The sequence below is a fragment of the Terrapene carolina genome, unplaced genomic scaffold (assembly GCF_002925995.2).
Source record: "Terrapene carolina triunguis isolate 2854851 unplaced genomic scaffold, T_m_triunguis-2.0 Scaffold148, whole genome shotgun sequence".
Taxonomy (NCBI): domain Eukaryota; kingdom Metazoa; phylum Chordata; order Testudines; family Emydidae; genus Terrapene; species Terrapene triunguis.
In genome coordinates this window covers 7,423,863-7,441,497 of record NW_020664499.1, presented here as the reverse complement: position 1 = coordinate 7,441,497, position 17,635 = coordinate 7,423,863, and the positions used below count along the sequence as shown (strand labels likewise).

General features: G+C 41.1%; 1 protein-coding gene across 2 annotated transcripts in view; it reads left to right on the top strand.

Moving 5' to 3' along the window:
* Nucleotides 1–17,635, top strand: part of LOC112106601 (adenosine kinase) — a 572,976-nt gene that overhangs the window by 21,866 nt on the left and 533,475 nt on the right. Inside the window, exon 1 of one of the 2 annotated variants that reach the window (XM_026653752.1) lies at nucleotides 1,990–2,067. The exons of the other annotated variant lie outside the window; for it this stretch is intronic. Within the exon in view, the coding sequence (XP_026509537.1) occupies nucleotides 2,054–2,067 (14 nt within the window). The 5' untranslated portion in view covers nucleotides 1,990–2,053. Of the gene's footprint in view, nucleotides 1–1,989; nucleotides 2,068–17,635 lie in introns of those variants that run through there. 2 annotated transcript variants of the gene reach the window in all.

Here is a 17,635-nt window from a genome sequence, read left to right as displayed (position 1 = left end):
TAACCCAGATAAGAGAGAGGTACTGAACTAACTTTCAAAAGTTGTACCCAAGATGTATATAAGCAACTCATCTCTTCATAAAGAGCCAGCAAAACTAAAAAAGGTGAATTAGAGATATTCATTTTGCCTTTTGTAAGAACGAAAACACAGAATTGTTGCAATTCCAAACAGAAAAAAATTCCAGTTGAAGTAATCCACAGTTTATATGATAGAGAAGGTAACTATGAATAGGTAATAGGTGGTTTCATACACATTTATAAAGTTAGTCTGTCAGCTATTTTAGATGGGACAGGAGACTTTAACAGGGTCCTATACCTGGAGGTGGTGGTCCTAGAACTACTAAAGTGTAGGATGACCAGATGTCCTGTTTTTAAAGGTACAGTCCCGTTTTTTTGGGACTTTTTCTTATATAGGCACCTGTTACCCCCACCCCCTTTCCTGTTTTTTCAGTTGCTATCTGGTAACCCTACTAAGGTGGCTATAAGCCACCTCAGAATTCTGTTTACACAAGGGAAATCCCCCCATTGGCTTTCTTTCTGGCTGCCTTGCATAGTCAGAGGCACAAAGTGGGATTAAGGATTTGGCCTTTGACTTCCAACGGGAAGAGCAGAATGATAAAAATAGTGTAGACTACTGTCTGCAATTTGACGAAAACTCAACTGCTTGTACAGATTTCCTTTTATTAGTACAACATGTGGTCCATAAAATTTTTGTCAGAAAAGCAGTGCTGGTAGAATTGCAAAGGAAAGTTAGAACACAACATCTTGTAGTTCTCTACTACAGAATTATTGGCAGATAAATGTTATAACATTTATTATTGGAATAAGAAATATGAACTCCTCGCCGTCCACCCTCCCGTCTGTCGCTCGCCTCCCTATTCACCTGCTCACCCCACTTGCCCTCCTGCCTCACCTTCCTGCCCTCCTCCTCACAATTTTATCGAAGTGCAGGGTCCCCCAAAGCATGGGGCCCAGCGCGGTCGCCCCGATTCACCATACCCAAAGGACAGCTCTGGGGTGGGGAGAAGGAAATCAGTCTTGCCAACTCCTACAGTATTTGGTGTAGTTTCTTAGAGCCCCTGATCCTGAAATTGCCTGAATGTTTCACTTCTTGATTACCTGCTTGTTGTTGAAAGAAATGAATGTCTCTTGTGGTAACCGTTGCAGAGAAAAGCTGGACACTGTGACCTAAGTGCATCTTAAAGGCTCAAAACCAGCAACTAAGTTAAAATAACCCAATCTGTATTGGGGAAAAGAAAAAAAAGCCATTCGATTATTTTAAGGCCACTCTGATGAGTTGAGGGATGGACCCGCCTCATAATTATGGACCACTCAGGCTTGGCAATACTGTGGGGCATAAATAGCTTTTGGAAATAAGGGCAGGACCTCAACGATTCGCACAGGTACTGCTACTGCCATAACTTCCCCCACCACAGCAGTTTGTTTGTGCGTGCAGTTAGGCAGCCTCCTGAGGGAAGATGATCAGGCACTGACAGTGTAGTGAGGCACAGTAAGTGTGAGGATCACATAGAGGAGGGTCTCCTCCCCCCCATACACTTCGTGGCCATCTTTAAGATGGGCAGAAAGATCGCTGTAAGACAGCCCATTTAACACGGTGCATTGGGTGTGGGTTTTAAAGGTGGGTGACAGTTTACGTGAGGGTGTGTCTGTCCACAGTAAAGATGGCGGATAGAAGGCGCGAGCATGGCATTCCAGGTCCGGTAACTGCCTGGTCTCGTGCGCCTCAGAGGGCCAGGGCGCGAGCCCTCAACTTGCTCACGGCCGGTGGACGAGTCTCGCCCCCCCTCGCCTCAGTCTCTTCTTCTCGCAGGGGTGACGCCCCGGCTCGTTGTCAGCCAATCGCTGCGAGTGTGTGTGTGTGTGGGCGGGGCTGCCGGCAGGGTGAGCGGCCAAGCTGCAGCGGGCTGCTCAGTGGAGATAGAGGGAGCTGAGGAGAGGAGATAAGTGGCGGCCGCGCTGCTGCTGTGGGGGTGCTGTGTGTGGCCGCTGCTGCGAGTGGGGACTCCTCCTTCCAGGAGGGTGCGGAGGGAACCATGCCAGTTCTCAGGTAGTGCATAAGCGTTGATGTTGCTGTGGCTCGCCCCCCTAGCGCGGCCCCTAGGGCAACGGGCTGCTGTCTGAGGCGTGCATTGACTTACTGCCTCTGCCTAGACTTAGGATGGCTCCGTTTCATTGCCTTCCCCATGGTCGTGGGCTTGGGATGGCTCAGTTCCCCATTCCCTTCCCTCGGGTTCTGGGTGGGAACGGCTCTATTTTACCATCCTTTCCCCCCGTCTCTCCATAACCAGTTCATTTGCTGTTTGACATCCCTCCCACTGGGAACTCTCCCCCCCCCCCCCCCTTTAACTATGTAAGTGCTGTCTTTAAATCAGATGACAATTATCTGTATGTAGCAAAAAATATACCAGTATTATGGACGCTTATTATTTATGTGGCACCATGAGTGTGCTGGATGGTTTACAGACAAGTACCCTGCCTGAGGTACTCCCTTGTCTATTACACTCCCACCTATGATTTAACAGGGTTTGGTTGAAACAAAATTAAAAGCCTATCCAATATGAAAGCGAACTACATGCCTCTTTACATCCTGGTGCTCTCCTTCTCTTGGACACTAGCTGGCAAAGTAAAGTGGTTTTTAGTCTGAAATTGCTCTAAATCTTCGCAGCATTTAATAATGTGTTGCACTAACATGGGAGGCATGGGGGCATCCGGGTTGAAATGGAAGTCTCAAATTAGGATGTGTGGAGGGATCTATCTGTCATTGGCCTGCTATGATAAGCATTTCCAGGAAAATCATTTGGGAGTATGTTGACTTTAAAGTTATGGACTATCGAACTGCTGTAATGCGGGGCAAATGTGGGGCGATATGAAATTGATGAAGGACAAGAAGTAGATGCATATATTTGTGACAGTTCTAAAATCAGACTTGGTGTATAATGTTGGCAGGACTCCGCTTTAAAGTTTGATTTGGAGCTAAGCCTTTTTTTCCTCCATGCTACACATTTAATTGTGGGGAAAGAGCAACTACAGTAATATGGCAGTAACTTGCATAATCTTGCAGTAATAGATGAACGTTATGATCCAGTCTTAATATTTGCTACATTTTTAAGCTCAGTTTAGATCAATCCCAAATGCCAAGGAGGATAAAATTAATTACCACCCTCAACACTCAGGGTGGTCCTGAAGCATTATTATGCCAGGGTCACAGACGGGTAATAACTACAGTGACTAGATTTAAAATCTATAGCTTAACATGCAGTAGTGTGAATTCTTTTTTTGTAAAATTAGTTTTTTCTTAAAGACCCTCCTCTTTTAAATGGACTTGTACTGTGAAGTGAACTGGTGACCTTTATTTTATTTATATATATATATATATATACTGATCAGTCCCATAGTTCCTGAAGAGCTGTCTAAAGTTACAGCCTCTGAGTTTAATTATCATTCAAAGGTGGCTCTCCCATCCTCCCACCCCCATGTGCAGTATATCAGATGTCACCCTGTCTCCAGTTTAGGAGTATAGACCAGGGACTCTTTCACAACATGATGCTATTCAGCTGCCAGGTTACGTTGAGCTAATGGTAGAACAGTGTTCATCAGTATGACAGACCTAGTTCCTACTGACCTTGGCTTTAAGGTGCTTGGAATCTAAAATAAATTACATCTTTCAGAGGATTGTGAAATGTGTATTGAAGATACTGCATTAACCCTGTATGTAAACATGCAATGTCTTAGCCAAATGTTAACTTCATTTCTTTAAAGCCCCATTCAGCAAAGCATATGAATAGCCCTTTGATTTCAGTGGGGCTACTTGCATGCTTAAAGTTAGGCATGTGCTTAAGTGCTTTACTTAATAGAGATGTAATTGAAATAGCCTTTCAACTTTATAGAACTATGGAGTACTAGCACCATAGGTGCTGGAACTAAGGGACTGGGGATGCTGCTGCACCCCCTGTCTTGAAGTGGTTTCCATCATATACAGGATTTATAGTTCAGTTCAATGGCTCTCAGCACCCCTACTATATAAATTGTTCCAGCACCCCTAACTAGCACTGAGGTGCCTCTGGTCTCAGATTAATTACAGTGAAGGATAAATGATCTTTGTGTTGCAGAAGTAATTGCGCTGTGAACAGAACTGTATTGGTCAAAAGCTTTCGGCAGTTGCTAGCAAGATTTTAAAAGGGTTTCTGTGAATGGATATGCATAGCTGTTTTATTATATCTTGAAACCCTGTCCTAACGGAACTATGTGTACAAGTCTGTCTCTATATAGTGGCTTGTTTGGCTTTGCTTTTGAGAGCAGGTCTTACATGTCTAAGTGTTATAGAAATGTTAAACACCCCTTTTTTTTTTCATGAAATATGCTACCTCTTCATAAACTTAAGACTGGGTGTATAAAATGGTTTAGTAACCAATTTGTAGTATAACTTTGGCTCCACACAGGAAAAGGCCAAACCGTGTTGTAAGTATTCTGACATTTTTATTTTTGGGAGAGAAAAGGTGGGTGAAGTAATACTTCTATTGGACCAACTTTTGGTGAAAAAGAGAAGCTTTTGAGCTCTGTGGAGCTTTTCTTCAGGTCTGTTCTGTCGAGCTCAAAAGCTTGTCTCTTTCACTAAGATAATTTGGTTCTATAAAAGGTATTACCACACCCACCTTGGCTCTCTCATATCCTGGAACTAACATGGCTACAGCAACACTGCAAACATTAGTTTTCTTGTAAAGCTATCTGGACACTGAAAAGTGAGGGTCCCTCTACCCAGGAAAACTATCTTATACATACTTTATAATAACCAACAAAGCTGTTTTTGTAGACTTATAAAACACAATTATCAATTGATAGTAAAATAAGTCATTTGCTGATATTGTCTAGACAATGTAGTACAGTAGAACCTCAGAGTTGACAAACACCTTGGGAATCGAGGTTGTTCGTAACTCTGAAATGTTTGTATCTCTGAACAAAATGTTCTTTCAAAAGTTTACAATTGAACATTGACTTAATAGCACTTTGAAATTTTACTATGTGGAAAAAAAATGCTGCTTTCCCTTTTTTTAGTACTTTACATTTAACACAGTACTGTATTTGCCTTTTTTTTTTTTTTTTTTTTTAAATATATAGCTGCTGCTGCGTGATTGCATACTTGGGTTCCAAATGAAGTGTGTGGTTGACTGGTTAGTTTGTAACTCTGAGGTTCTACTGTATTGCTAATGAGCAAGTCAGATTGCTGCTTGGATTTGACTTTTCCAAATGTCATAACTGCTGAAAAAATAATCCAATGTGTATTTTTCAAATATTTCTTTAAGCAAGAAATATTTCTTTAAGCACGTAATAAAGACTGAAGTTTTTTTCCCACCTGTATGTTATTTGACACTTATACACTTCCATTACCGTTTTGACGTCACTCTTCCACAGTGCTATTATGCTAAAGTGCAGATAGATGTGTGAGAAGATGAAATACTTCTATTAAAATCAGTGCTACTAGTGTCCGGCCACCAATTTTGGAGTTGCATAGAAAGAAGAAATATTTATCTAATTTTGAAAACAAGTAATATTATATACTTAAGATTGCAAATATGCGTTTAATCTTTTTATGCAAAGTACGGTCAGTTAAGATTAGTTTGACATTTATAAAAATAACTTTTGAAGTGGCAAGTCAATTCAGAAGCAAAAGAGAGAGAGGTAGTTTTTTTTGGTTATGTTGTCTGCACCTTATTACTTCTGTTACTTGTGATAATGAGAGAGTAATATCCAAAACATTTAGCAAAGATCATTGGCTAGTTGTGGAAATTGAATCTCTATAGTGAACAAACCTACCCCCCAACATGGTTAGCTGAACAGGGTTTATATTTAATAATTTACATTATTTAAAAGTTTGAGACTACTGGTTATTTTCAGTAGGTTCTGTAGTAATTACAAAGTCAGTAAAATGCCTTGGTTTTTACTATGGACAATTTGATACTTTTCGTGTTTTGTATGTATGTATGTATGTATGTGAGTGTATGCATGTCTACATTCCCTCCCAAGCAATGTCGATGTCTTCTGGAAAGTAAGCCACTGGTATTTTTGTGATCTTGGCTTTATTTTTTCTGGTGTTAAAAGCTTTTTTTTTTTTTTTTTTTTTTTAATGATAGCATTGTGATACTTGTAATGGTCACAGATGCATTTCCATTTGTATGGGCGTGATGGACCTCTGACCCCCCCACTTGGTAAGGCAACTCCCACCTTTTCATGTGTTGTGTATTTATACTTGCCTTTGTATTTTCTACTCCATGCATCTGATGAAGTGGGTTTTAGCTCAAGAAAGCTTATGCCCAAATAAATTTGTTAGTCTCTAAGGTGCCCCAAGGACTCCTCGTTGTTTTTGCTGATACAGATTAACACTGGTACCGCTCTGAAATCTGTCTGTACTCTGACAAGCCAGATGGACTCTGTCATAACTATAAAGGGAAGGGTAACAGCCCTCCTGTGTACAATACTATAATCCCTCCTGGCCAGAGACACCAAAATCCTTTTACCTGTAAAGGATTAAGAAGCTCAGGTAACCTGGCTGACACCTGACCCAAAGGACCAATAAGGGGACAAGATACCTTCAAATCTTGGTGGGGGGAAAGCTTTTGTTTGTGCTCTTTGTTTTTTGGGGGTTGTTCGCTCTTGGGACTAAGAGGGACCAGACATCAATCCATGCTCTCCAAATCTTTCTGAACAAGTCTCTCATATTTCAAACTTGTAAGTAACAGTCAGGCAAGGCGTATTAGTTTTATCTTTGTTTTCTCAACTTGTGAATGTTCCTTTTGCTAGAGAGTTTACCTCTGTTTGCTGTAACTTTGAACCTGAGGCTAGAGGGGGTTCCTCTGGGGCTCTTTGAATCTGAGTATCCTGTAAAGTTATTTTCCATCCTGATTCTACAGAGATGATTTTTACCTTTCTTTCTTTAATTAAAAGCCTTCTTTTTAAGAACCTGATTGATTTTTCCTTGTTTTAAGATCCAAGGGGATTGGATCTGGACTCACCAGGAATTGGTGGGGGGGTAGAGGGGGAGATGATTAATTCCTCCTTGTTTTAAGATCCAAGGGGTTTGGATTGGTGTTCACCAGGAAATTGGTGGAGGAGCCTCTCAAGGCTACCCAGGGAGGGAAAGGTTTTTTGGGGGGAAGACAGAGTTTCCCAAATAACTCATAAATCATTTGGGTGGTGGCAGCAAAAGCAGATCTAAGCTGATAGTTAAGCTTAGAGGTTTTTATGCAGGTCTGTACCCTAAAGTTCAGAGTGGGGAAGGAACCTTAACACTCAATGAAAAGGAACAGTGAAGATGGTTAAATAAATAAAAGAAGATTATTCCTAGTAAATATTTAGACTTCAAAGGAAAAAAATTGTGGAGAACACACATCCTTGATTCACCAGTCTGCACCTTCTGTTTCGTATCTTATCCAACCTTTAACTTTTCCTCCAGTCTAAATAATTGATAACCAAGATGTGAAATTGACCAGTCCAGTTTTGCTGTCCAACATGACTAAAAAGCAAAAAGTAAACAGGATATAGGTCATGTTAAAGAGTTTTTTACTGCTTTTAAGGTGGTGGTAATAACACTGGTCAGAGTTTAATGCTTTTCTTTACACTGTCCCTATTTAACTCTTGTCTGACTTCACTAGTAATTTCAAGCATGTAAATATGGCTTTCATTTTATATCTGTACAATATGGCCTACAGAATCTTGTTTTATTGTACATAGGTCATGTCTGCACTACAGAGTTAAGTCGACTAAAGTTATGTCGACGATCATAAACTGCTGTAATTACATCGCTTGTACATTTTCACACAACGCTCCTTCTGTTGGCAGAGCACGTCCACAGTTGGTGCTTTAGCACCAACATAGAGTAGTATGCTGTGGGTAGCTATCCCGCTGTGCAAATCGCCACCTTCTTCTGCTAGGAGTTATGAGAATGGATTGCAGTGCATCATGGGGGCAGGATTACTGCTGTATGATGCATTTTTCTCCTGTCCCATAATTCCAAGGGCTTCCAATTGTGTTTCGTGTGATATTTCAACTGCCCCTGTAAACTTTGCGCCCGTCATCTCTCCCTGAAAGCATGGATCCTGCACGGCTCTCTAGTCTTGTGATAAGTGGTATGAACGTAATGCGGCTGATGCTGCAGTATTTAATGAGCTGTGAATCTGAACAGGAAACCATGGTGCATGCCCTGCTGTGTACCATGGAAAGAAACAATTCAAGACTGATGTTGGCATTCATGGAGCAGCTGCACATGGTTGCTACTGGGCTCGGGGAAAAAGCATCGAGTGGTGAGATCGGCTTGTGATGCAGGCATGGGATGACAAGCAGTGGCTGCAGAACTTTTGTATGCACAAAACCACCTTCCTTGAACTCTGTGTGGAGCATGCCCCCCACCCTGTGGTGCAAGGACACCAAAAAGAGAGCTGCCCTAATGGTGGAAAAGTATGTGGCGATAGCTGTGTGGAAGCTGGCAACTCCAGATTGCTGTCAGTCCAGTTGCAAATCAGTTTGGAATTGGGAAGTCCACTGTGGGGGTTGTGATGATGCAAAGTGTGTAGGGCCATGAATCACCTCCTGGTATGAAGGACTGTGTGTACACTTCCACTCTTTTGTTGATGAAACCTGACTTTTGTTGACAAAACTGTGGAAATAGAGAAGTTGCAACAAGTAGCTATTGTGCCTCACACTGCACAATACAAAAGTCAATAGTATGACAATGAAGAATGGGGGGAAAATTCTGGAACACAAATAGGAGCCAGTAAAAGGTTGAATATACAAAAGAATTATATAAAGAAGTTTTCAAGCCTGATTTTCAAACATGTCAAAGCATGAACTTCTGCTGTCTTTGTTAGACTCCTGGCTAGGGACAGTAGAAATCCAGTCCTGGAAAACCCACAGAAATAAGCAGATTATTTTGTGATCTATGGATTCTGAAGTTTGCAGGTTGAGAGAGGCCCGAACAACACTAGTCTGTCTACTTGAAAAGATATTTGGAGAAATTGAAGTCTTAGCAATGCTGTCCTATTCGTGCTGTATAGAAACAGTTAAGGACTTTCCTTGTGTCAGCAATGGAGTGTGAATTTTAAAACCTAGTTTTGACCATTTAAATTCTAACACTTTAAACCTAATTTAGTGCTAACAACATTCAGCTGAAGTAATTGAAAATGAAATATAGGTGTCTAATCTAAGAGTCAATGTAGAGCTCTTGTAGTTTACTTGCCAAAATAGAAAGCTAATGTTCATCTACCTCAGGGCTTGTCTACACTGGCACTTTACAGCGCTGCAACTCTCTCATTCATGGGTGTGAAAAAACACACCCCTGAGCGCTGCAAGTTTCAGCGCTATGACATGCCAGTATAGACAGTGCACCAGCACTGGGAGCTGCACCCCTTGTGGAGGTGGTGGTTTTTTTTAGAGCTCCATTTTGAGCTGTGCCATGACTGCACAAGCAACGCACTTTAATGTTGCCAGTGCAGACGTGCCCTTACTCAGGTTAGATTTAAGATACTAATGTCACTATTTAAGGAGCTGTGGTATCTAAACACTTCACATTTTCTGTCTTCACTCCTTATGTAGTTCTCAGCAGACCACTGTGGATGCTAACCGATAAGATATGCAAAGTCTCATGTGGTATTTGAAAATGAAGTGCCAAATGCTGTTCTGTTGTAACTGCCTCTTTATGGAACAACTAAATTGAAGACGGTAGAAACAGTATTGGTTCCAAATGTTTTAGTTGGCATTGCTGAACCTACTCTTGCTGGTGTCAGCTACCTCTATTTTTTTAATTGTCATGTTAGGTGTGCCCTGTGGCAAAGTAGCCTTTATAATATTGATGGGTTGATATTACCAATGGCATTAAACCATAGTAACCTATGCCAAAGGTTTGCACTCCCTAAAGGCTTCCTTCAGCATTAGGAAGGTCAGAACAGCTATTAGGCTATGTCTACATTTGCAAAGTTTTTTGCGCTGTCAGTTTCACCGGTGATAGTGAACCGGTGAAAGAAAAGCGCTGGCTTGCGTACTCACTTCCACAGGTGTCAGATCATGTTCACATTTGCAGCACTTCCATCGCAGCTGAGACCAGCTATCCCACAGTGCAGCTCTCTCCGTTTTGACAATAGGTCTTGTGGGAAGGGGGAGGTGATTGCGGGGCATCCTGGGTCCCTTCACAGCCTCCTCTCCCCAAACACTGATCAGCTCCAGTAACTCAGAATTGCTCCAAGCAGCGGATTGTTTGCTCCGGGAGCAGGCATTGTCACCTGGCCAGATAAGTGAGCACTTGCCAAGAAAACAGGAAGGGGAGTTTCAAAGTTCCCCAGGCTTTACAAGGGGTGGATGTCTGTTTACCTGGTGTCAGAGCAGCAGAGCTGCTGGCCAGAGTGGTTACCTAGGCACTATGGGATATCCTCCGGAGTCTAAAAGCTCTGTAAACAGGAAGAACGTGTCTTCACTTGTACATCACCACAAAAACATCACCAGTAAGAGCTGTTCGCCTCTCGTGGAGGTCGTGTTCTTTTTGCGGTGAAACTTCTGAGTTTCACTGCAAAAATTCATTGGCAAGTGTAGACGCTCCCACCGTTTTTCCGCAAAAAAGGGACTTTTTCCGCTTTAAATGGCAAGTGTAGACATGCCCTTAAAAATATCATTACATTTGGAGACTCTAGGAGCGCACAAGGAACAATAGCAATGACTACAATAACATTCACGGGTTATCAATCGTTTCTTTATTACCAATTTCATTAAGCAGATGAACAGAGCTGCAACTATTGAAACATACATAGTGAGACAACCTGTAAGATATCTAGCGTAACAAAGTCAGGCTGGACAACTGCAAAAGGGTCCTGGAAGGCTGATATGTTAGCCCTAGAATGTTAAAGGCCCTTTTTCCTACAAGATGAGAAGAGGTTATCTCAGGTCAGTTAGGGACACCTGAATGCAATTAAGGGCTGCCTGAGGCCTTTATAAACGCCTCCTCTGGGGAGAGCAAAGAGGAAGAGAGAGACACAAGCTACTGCCAGGCTAGTGGTAGCAGGGAAACAAGCTTTTCTAGGCTGAGAGCTCCTTCCCATAGGGCAACAGCCAAATCTGGGTGCCTGCTAGGGGAAGGACTGACATCCCAGGGCAAGCAACCGGAGGACACTCTGTCCCAGCGAGGAGGCAGGGAAAGGTATCCTCTTCTGGTTTTGTGTTTTGAGACAGTTTCCTTTTTGTCTGGTGAAGGATCACCCCTCAGGCCGACCCTGGGGCCTACCCTGAAAACACAGCCAAAGGAGCACAGAAGGAGGAAGTGTGGGGCTGATTTACCCCAGGCCTGCCATCATCAGAGGGGGAAGTGCCAAGTCCGGTGAGACAAAGGAGGTGCCTTGTCACACTAGCATCAATGATTTCATACATCCATCTCTATAGTCCCCTTGGAGATGCCAGTATCGCTCAACAGGTGGTCATTTGTGGAGGGCCTTCTTATGAATTCTTCCTTACATTTTCATACTTTTATTTTGTATTACTCTCATTGATAACTCTTATATGCATGAGGGTTCCAACCCCTTTTTCCTTATCTGGAGTTCCACACTGCATAAATGTTGGTATGCCCATCTTTTCATAGACTGTCTTCTTAGTTTTTCTTATCTTCATTAATGCCTATGTCAACAAATCCCATGGTGACTTACAGTTATTGCAGAATTTCCCATGATGTTTCAAGCAGACATCTTGTGGTGGTGAGGGGCACGCTGGGGAATATTTTCCCAGATATCACCTGCATTTGAAAGAGGACTTTGTTAATGCGATATTCTTTAGTTTGCATCAGCAGCATCCACACAGAGGAGTGGTAGCGCAGCACTGTGGGGCCATGTAGAGAAGCCCTTAGACCATGAGACTGAGGATACGTCTATACTTACCTGCTGGTTCGGCGGCAAGCAATCGATCTTCTGGGATTGATTTATCGCGTCTTGTCTAGATGCGATAAATCGATCCCGGAAGTGCTCGCTGTCGACGCCGGTAATCCTGCTCTGCGAGAAGAGTCGACGGGGGAGCCTGCCTGCCACGTGTGGACCCGCGGTAAGTACCTTTAAGTTCGAACTAAGATACTTCGACTTCAGCTACGTTATTCACGTAGCTGAAGTTGTGTATCTTAGTTCGAACTGGGAGCTTAGTGTGGACCAGCCCTGAGAGAAACTAGTAAGTTTAAAAAAAAAAAAAAAAAAAGTCGCAATGCAATTAATTTCTCAGAATTTTATGTGCGGTTGTTAGTACCTCTTTTACGATAATCTTGCAACTTTTACTGGTATTTGCTTACCCCTGCATCAACTACTTAGGTCAACTTCTTTCAGGCCTCATATATGGCTAAGCTAAAATTTGACAGGCCCTGCTTTACACTTTTACAGCATAACCTAACTTACATACCTAACATACTCTTATCCATAACATATGCTTATTACTCCTCTATCCTATAGTACTATTTACATATTCCTACATTTATACCTACAACTTAAATCTATTAATCACATATTGATTACACAGATTAATCATAACAGAACACAATTAAATAATTATATAAGATTATGAGCTACAGCAGTTGGAGGAACACTTAAAAGGAGCTGATGGAAAGAATCCCTCCAAAAACTAATAAGAGAGGGGAAACTTATGGGACATAGCAACATAAAGAACATGCAAAGAATGGCCCAGGATAGACAGGGATGGTGGATCCTTGTTCGTGCCTTAAGTTACTTTTGATGATGGACATAAGGAATTGGATTCAGGTGTGTCACACAGTCTAAGCTCTGACAGAGTGCAAACAAGTTTTTAAATACTGGTTTAAGAATATTAACAAATTAAACATATATTTATGATTGTTAAACAGACCGTGTTAGTTTACAACTTGATGGTTTTCATGTTGGCTTTTCTTAAAACAAAATAAATTCTACCAGCAGTCATAAGCTCAAAATGCCAGTTGAAGTTTAAAAACCCTTAGTTAGAAATGCAATTAAATTCTTGTGTACGGTGAAGAGGACTTATCACAAGTTAGATTTTATGGCTTGTCTGCCTGGCCCCAAAGTTTGGACTATAGGGGTGTGAATTGCAGTGCATACTAGTGTGGATGCCGCTGGTGCAAACTAAAAAGTCTTGCATTTGAAAGAGGACTTTAACGCAATACTTTTTAGTTTGCATCAGCAGCATCCACACAAGGGAGTGGTAGCGCAGCACTGTGGGGCCGTATAAAGAAGCCCTTAGACCATGAGGCGGAGAGAAACTAGTAAGTTTAAAAAAAAGTCACAATGCAATGCAATTAATTTCTTGGAATTTTATGTGTGGTTGTTAGTATCCCATATGCAACACTGACACTTGTCTGTTCATACTTCAGTTATGATTGAGATGTTCACTGGAAATATCATGTATAGTGCATTTTGTCTTCAAGGATCCCAACGTGCATCACACAGATTATGTATAGTATGATGGTTATGCCGCTTTCTACAGCATATAAGTAGCAGCTGAGTGGACAATAAATGTAGGCATATGGAATCTTGGGCAAACTCTCATTCAACACTTTCAAATATTCTGGATTTTCTCCGCCGTTTGTATAAATTCAAATTAATCACCTGATTTAACACCAACACCCCCCCCCCACTTTTTAAAGTCTTTACTATATCTAGCCTTCTACAATAAACAAATCCTCAGACTATAAAATAAGTATGGATATTAAAAATATTGTGGCTCAAAGTGGTGAAATACCAAAGACCTGGAAGAAAACAAAATCATTACTGGTAAAATTTGCAGATGACACACAAATTGGGTGAGTGGTAAATAATGAAGAGGACAGGTCACTGATACAGAGCAATCGGATCACTAGGTAAGCTGGGCTCAGGCAAACAATGTGTGTTATAATATGGCTAAATGTATACATGTAGGAACAAAGAATGTAGGTAATACTTGCAGTGTCGGGGACTCTATCCTGGTAAACAGATGTGGAGGTTGTTGTGGATAATCAGCTGAACATGAGCTGTCAGTGTGATGCTGTAGCCAAAAGAGGTAATGTGATCCTGCAATGCATAAAAGGGAATTTTACCTCTGTATTTGGCACTGGTGTGACTGCTGCTGGAATATTGTGTCCAGTTGTGGTGTGCACATTTTAAAAAGGATGTTGATAAATTGGAGAGGGTTCACAGAAAAGCTATTGAGGATGATTAAAGAATTAGAAAGCATGCTTTATAGCGATTGAGCTCCTTGAGTCTATCTATTTAGCTTAACAAAGAGAAGATATTTGATTACAGTTTAAGTACCTACCTGTGAAACAAATATTTAATAATGGGCTCCATCCAGTGGCTGGAAGTTGAAGGTAAACAAGTTCAGATTGCAATTGAAGCATAGTTTTTAACAGTGATGGCAATTAACCATTAAAGGCCATGGTGGATTCTTCATCACTGGAATTATTAAATCAAGACTGGATATTTTTCTAAAAGATATGCTTGAGGAATTATCTTGGGAAAGTTCTATGGCCTGTATTATACAGGGATCAGACTAGATGATCACAGTGGTCCTGTCTGGTCTTGAAATCTATGAATATCAGAAATCTAATCTGCAAGATTATTTTTGAAATGAGGATTTAGTTTGTAATATTCTAAAGATTTAACTGTTTCACACACACAAAATACTCAGTGATTCTTAGTTCCATTTAATGTAAATTGTCAGTTTCTAGTTGGTCACAACCCCGTATTTTATTTTGAATTCTTAGTGTTTTTGCTAAATTTGAAAACATTCTTGGCTATTAAGGTTGCTATATTTACTGAAACATACTATAAAACTTTTATTCTATGATTAAGCTATCATAAAAGAAAGTGAGAAACTTGAAGTTTTTCAGTTTATCAGTCAGCTAAAAAATCAGCAATTCTCATTTGGTTTTTGCTTGCTTAGGGTTATGAATTACCAAAATTCTAATTTAACTTTATATTGGGCCAACTTCTAGCAGAATTTTGGCTCTATCTTGGTAAATATGTTTGTGTGAATTTGGTACTTAAAAGATATGGGCTTATGGCCTTTGGTAGTGGACAAGGGTAATGCATGCAGAAATTTGATACCTGTATACTAGGAAAACATGGTAATGCATCTCTATTCGAGTACTGGGTGCTTCCTCTGAGACATATTGTTGATTTCTAATAGAACTCAAAATGTAGTAAAGGAAACCACGGTCTATTTATTTCTTGTACAGCTTACGAGAAAAAAAAAAAAACTGGGAAGGGGGAATAAATGGTCAGGGGCAAATACATCGTCAAGGTGGTAATTGACCATGTTAAATAATATACTTTTAGTAGCCCAAGAAATTAAGATGGGAAATGTTAGTGCCTGGATGAGTTTTTAAACTGTAGCCTCTTGGTAATGTTTTGGAGGAGGAAATGCTAAGACTTGAATAGCAATTAGATGTGTGAGGCAATGGAGAATAGTCATGATTCCTAGTTTATGGGCTGGAGTGAAAGGGAGAATGGTGGTGGCAGCAGTGAAAGAGGAGAGTTAAGCTTGAGTTGATGGCAAGAGACCCAAGAGATGTCTTCATCTAGCCATGTAGGGATATTAAAGAAGGTACTAACAGTGATTCCCCCAAGTGACAGTGACCCCCTCATAATTTGTCCCCCACACTTTAAAATCCAGTTTCACCAAGTACAAAAATCTCTTGGGTCTTCTGTTAAAACTTGTAAGCTATTGTCTGTAGAAACCATTGATTAGATCTATCCTGTGAAAGATACTTTACTACTATGTAAAACTTACAAACAAGTTAACTGACTTTGTTCTTGAAGTAATTGATACAATGTAAACAAACACTGTAAGCTGTTAAGTGACTTTCACTTCATTCAAGGGCTCCTAGGACAGACCCCCCCCCCACCCTCTGTGATTAAAGGGCCGGGAGCCTCAAATGAATTAGCACACACTCTGAAAGTGGTGGAGACAGTAAATTAAAATATGGTTAAGGTATGGAATGTATACTGATGAATGCTTGATATACATGGATGGTTAGGGAGGTGCCAGCCTAGAAAGAAAGTATCCATCGGCCGAAGAATGTGTCAAGTGGATAACCAGAAACCCCCGGAGGGTAAACTGGAATCCACCCCATCACCTGGAAGGATGAGAAACACAAACTTTGGACAATGTGGAGCCACCAGGAATGTGCCACTTTGGACAGGAATGTGTGCCATCTGCTGATTGAGTCAGCAACAGCAGGATGAAACAGCTCCCATAAACTAACATAGGAATTAATTCCTATAAAAATGGACTCTAAAGACTGATGACTTTGAGTCTCTCTGCCAGCCTCCAGGAGCATCAGATGCATCTGACACAGACTCTGCTCCATCCTCATGACCAAGCTACCTGGCCAGTAACTTGGCATGAGCAACTTCTAGGCTGGTAACTATAACACCTATACAGAACTTGAATGAATGATTGTGTGAATGAATCTCTCTCCCTCTCTCTCTCTATATATATATATATGTATGTGTGTGTGTATAAGTAATAAGTAGTCAAACAACGTTGTTTACTTTTATCTTTTGCTTTATCATTATATTTACAATAAATGTGGCATCTTTGCCTTATCCCTCTTAATAAGATCCTGCTGGTTTTTATTTTATTGGTATAACAGCCAAACCCATATATCGGCACTTTCCTGTTAAGTCAGGAGTGAAAAGCTAAATTTGAGTAATTGAGGTAGAGATGGGGAATGCAGCTATGAGAGTAGCTAGGATCTCACAAAGAAAGGGTGTAAAAAGAAGTGGAAGGGTGAAAAGTAAGAGATGTATGGGACTCTCATGGATGGTATATGAGAAGGAGGGTCTACTGAAAGGGCTGCCAAAGAAGTAGGAGGAGAAACGAGAGGATGTTATCGCAGAAGCCTCAGTTGAATAAAATGTCAAGAAGCAGAAGATGAGGAGTAGGATGAGCCCTGAAATTTGGCTAGGTGAAGGTCAATATAGATCTTGGTGAAAGAGCAGCTTTATAGAATAGGAGGGCAGAACATGGATTGGAGGGGATCCAAGGTGGAGGTGAAAGAGAAACTGGGGGAAGTATTTTATAATTGAAAGTACCTTGACCAAAGCAGGAGTATCAGGGATTATACCCACAATCTAGGCTTTTTTGTATGTAGCCAAGGACAAATATACTTCACAGCACAACATACTTAATCTTGGATCCTATTAAAAACACAAGATTTGTCAACATTTGAAAAATTCTATATTTAAACATGTATATTCATAAACGAAGATAGTGTGGCCCACTGAATGGGGCACTGGTCTGAGAGTCAGGAGTTCTAGGTTCTGTTCCAGCTCTGCCACTTGACTGCTGTGTGACTTTGTGCAAGTCACTTCTCTCTGCCTATATTTCCCCTCCCACCCCTTCTTGTCTTGTTTTCTTGGACTGTAATCTCTTCGGTGCCAGGACCGTGTGGTTGTACAGCACTTATTGCAATGGGGCCCCATTTTGGGGGGATCCTTTTGGTGCTACTGTAATACAAATAATAACTTAAAACGATTGTAGACAACAGATTCAAGAGTTTATAGCTGAAGGGATATGGGGTAGTTGAAGTATTTGGGGACCAGGGTTGGCTTTTTTGAGGATGGAAAAGGTGTAAAGCTTGT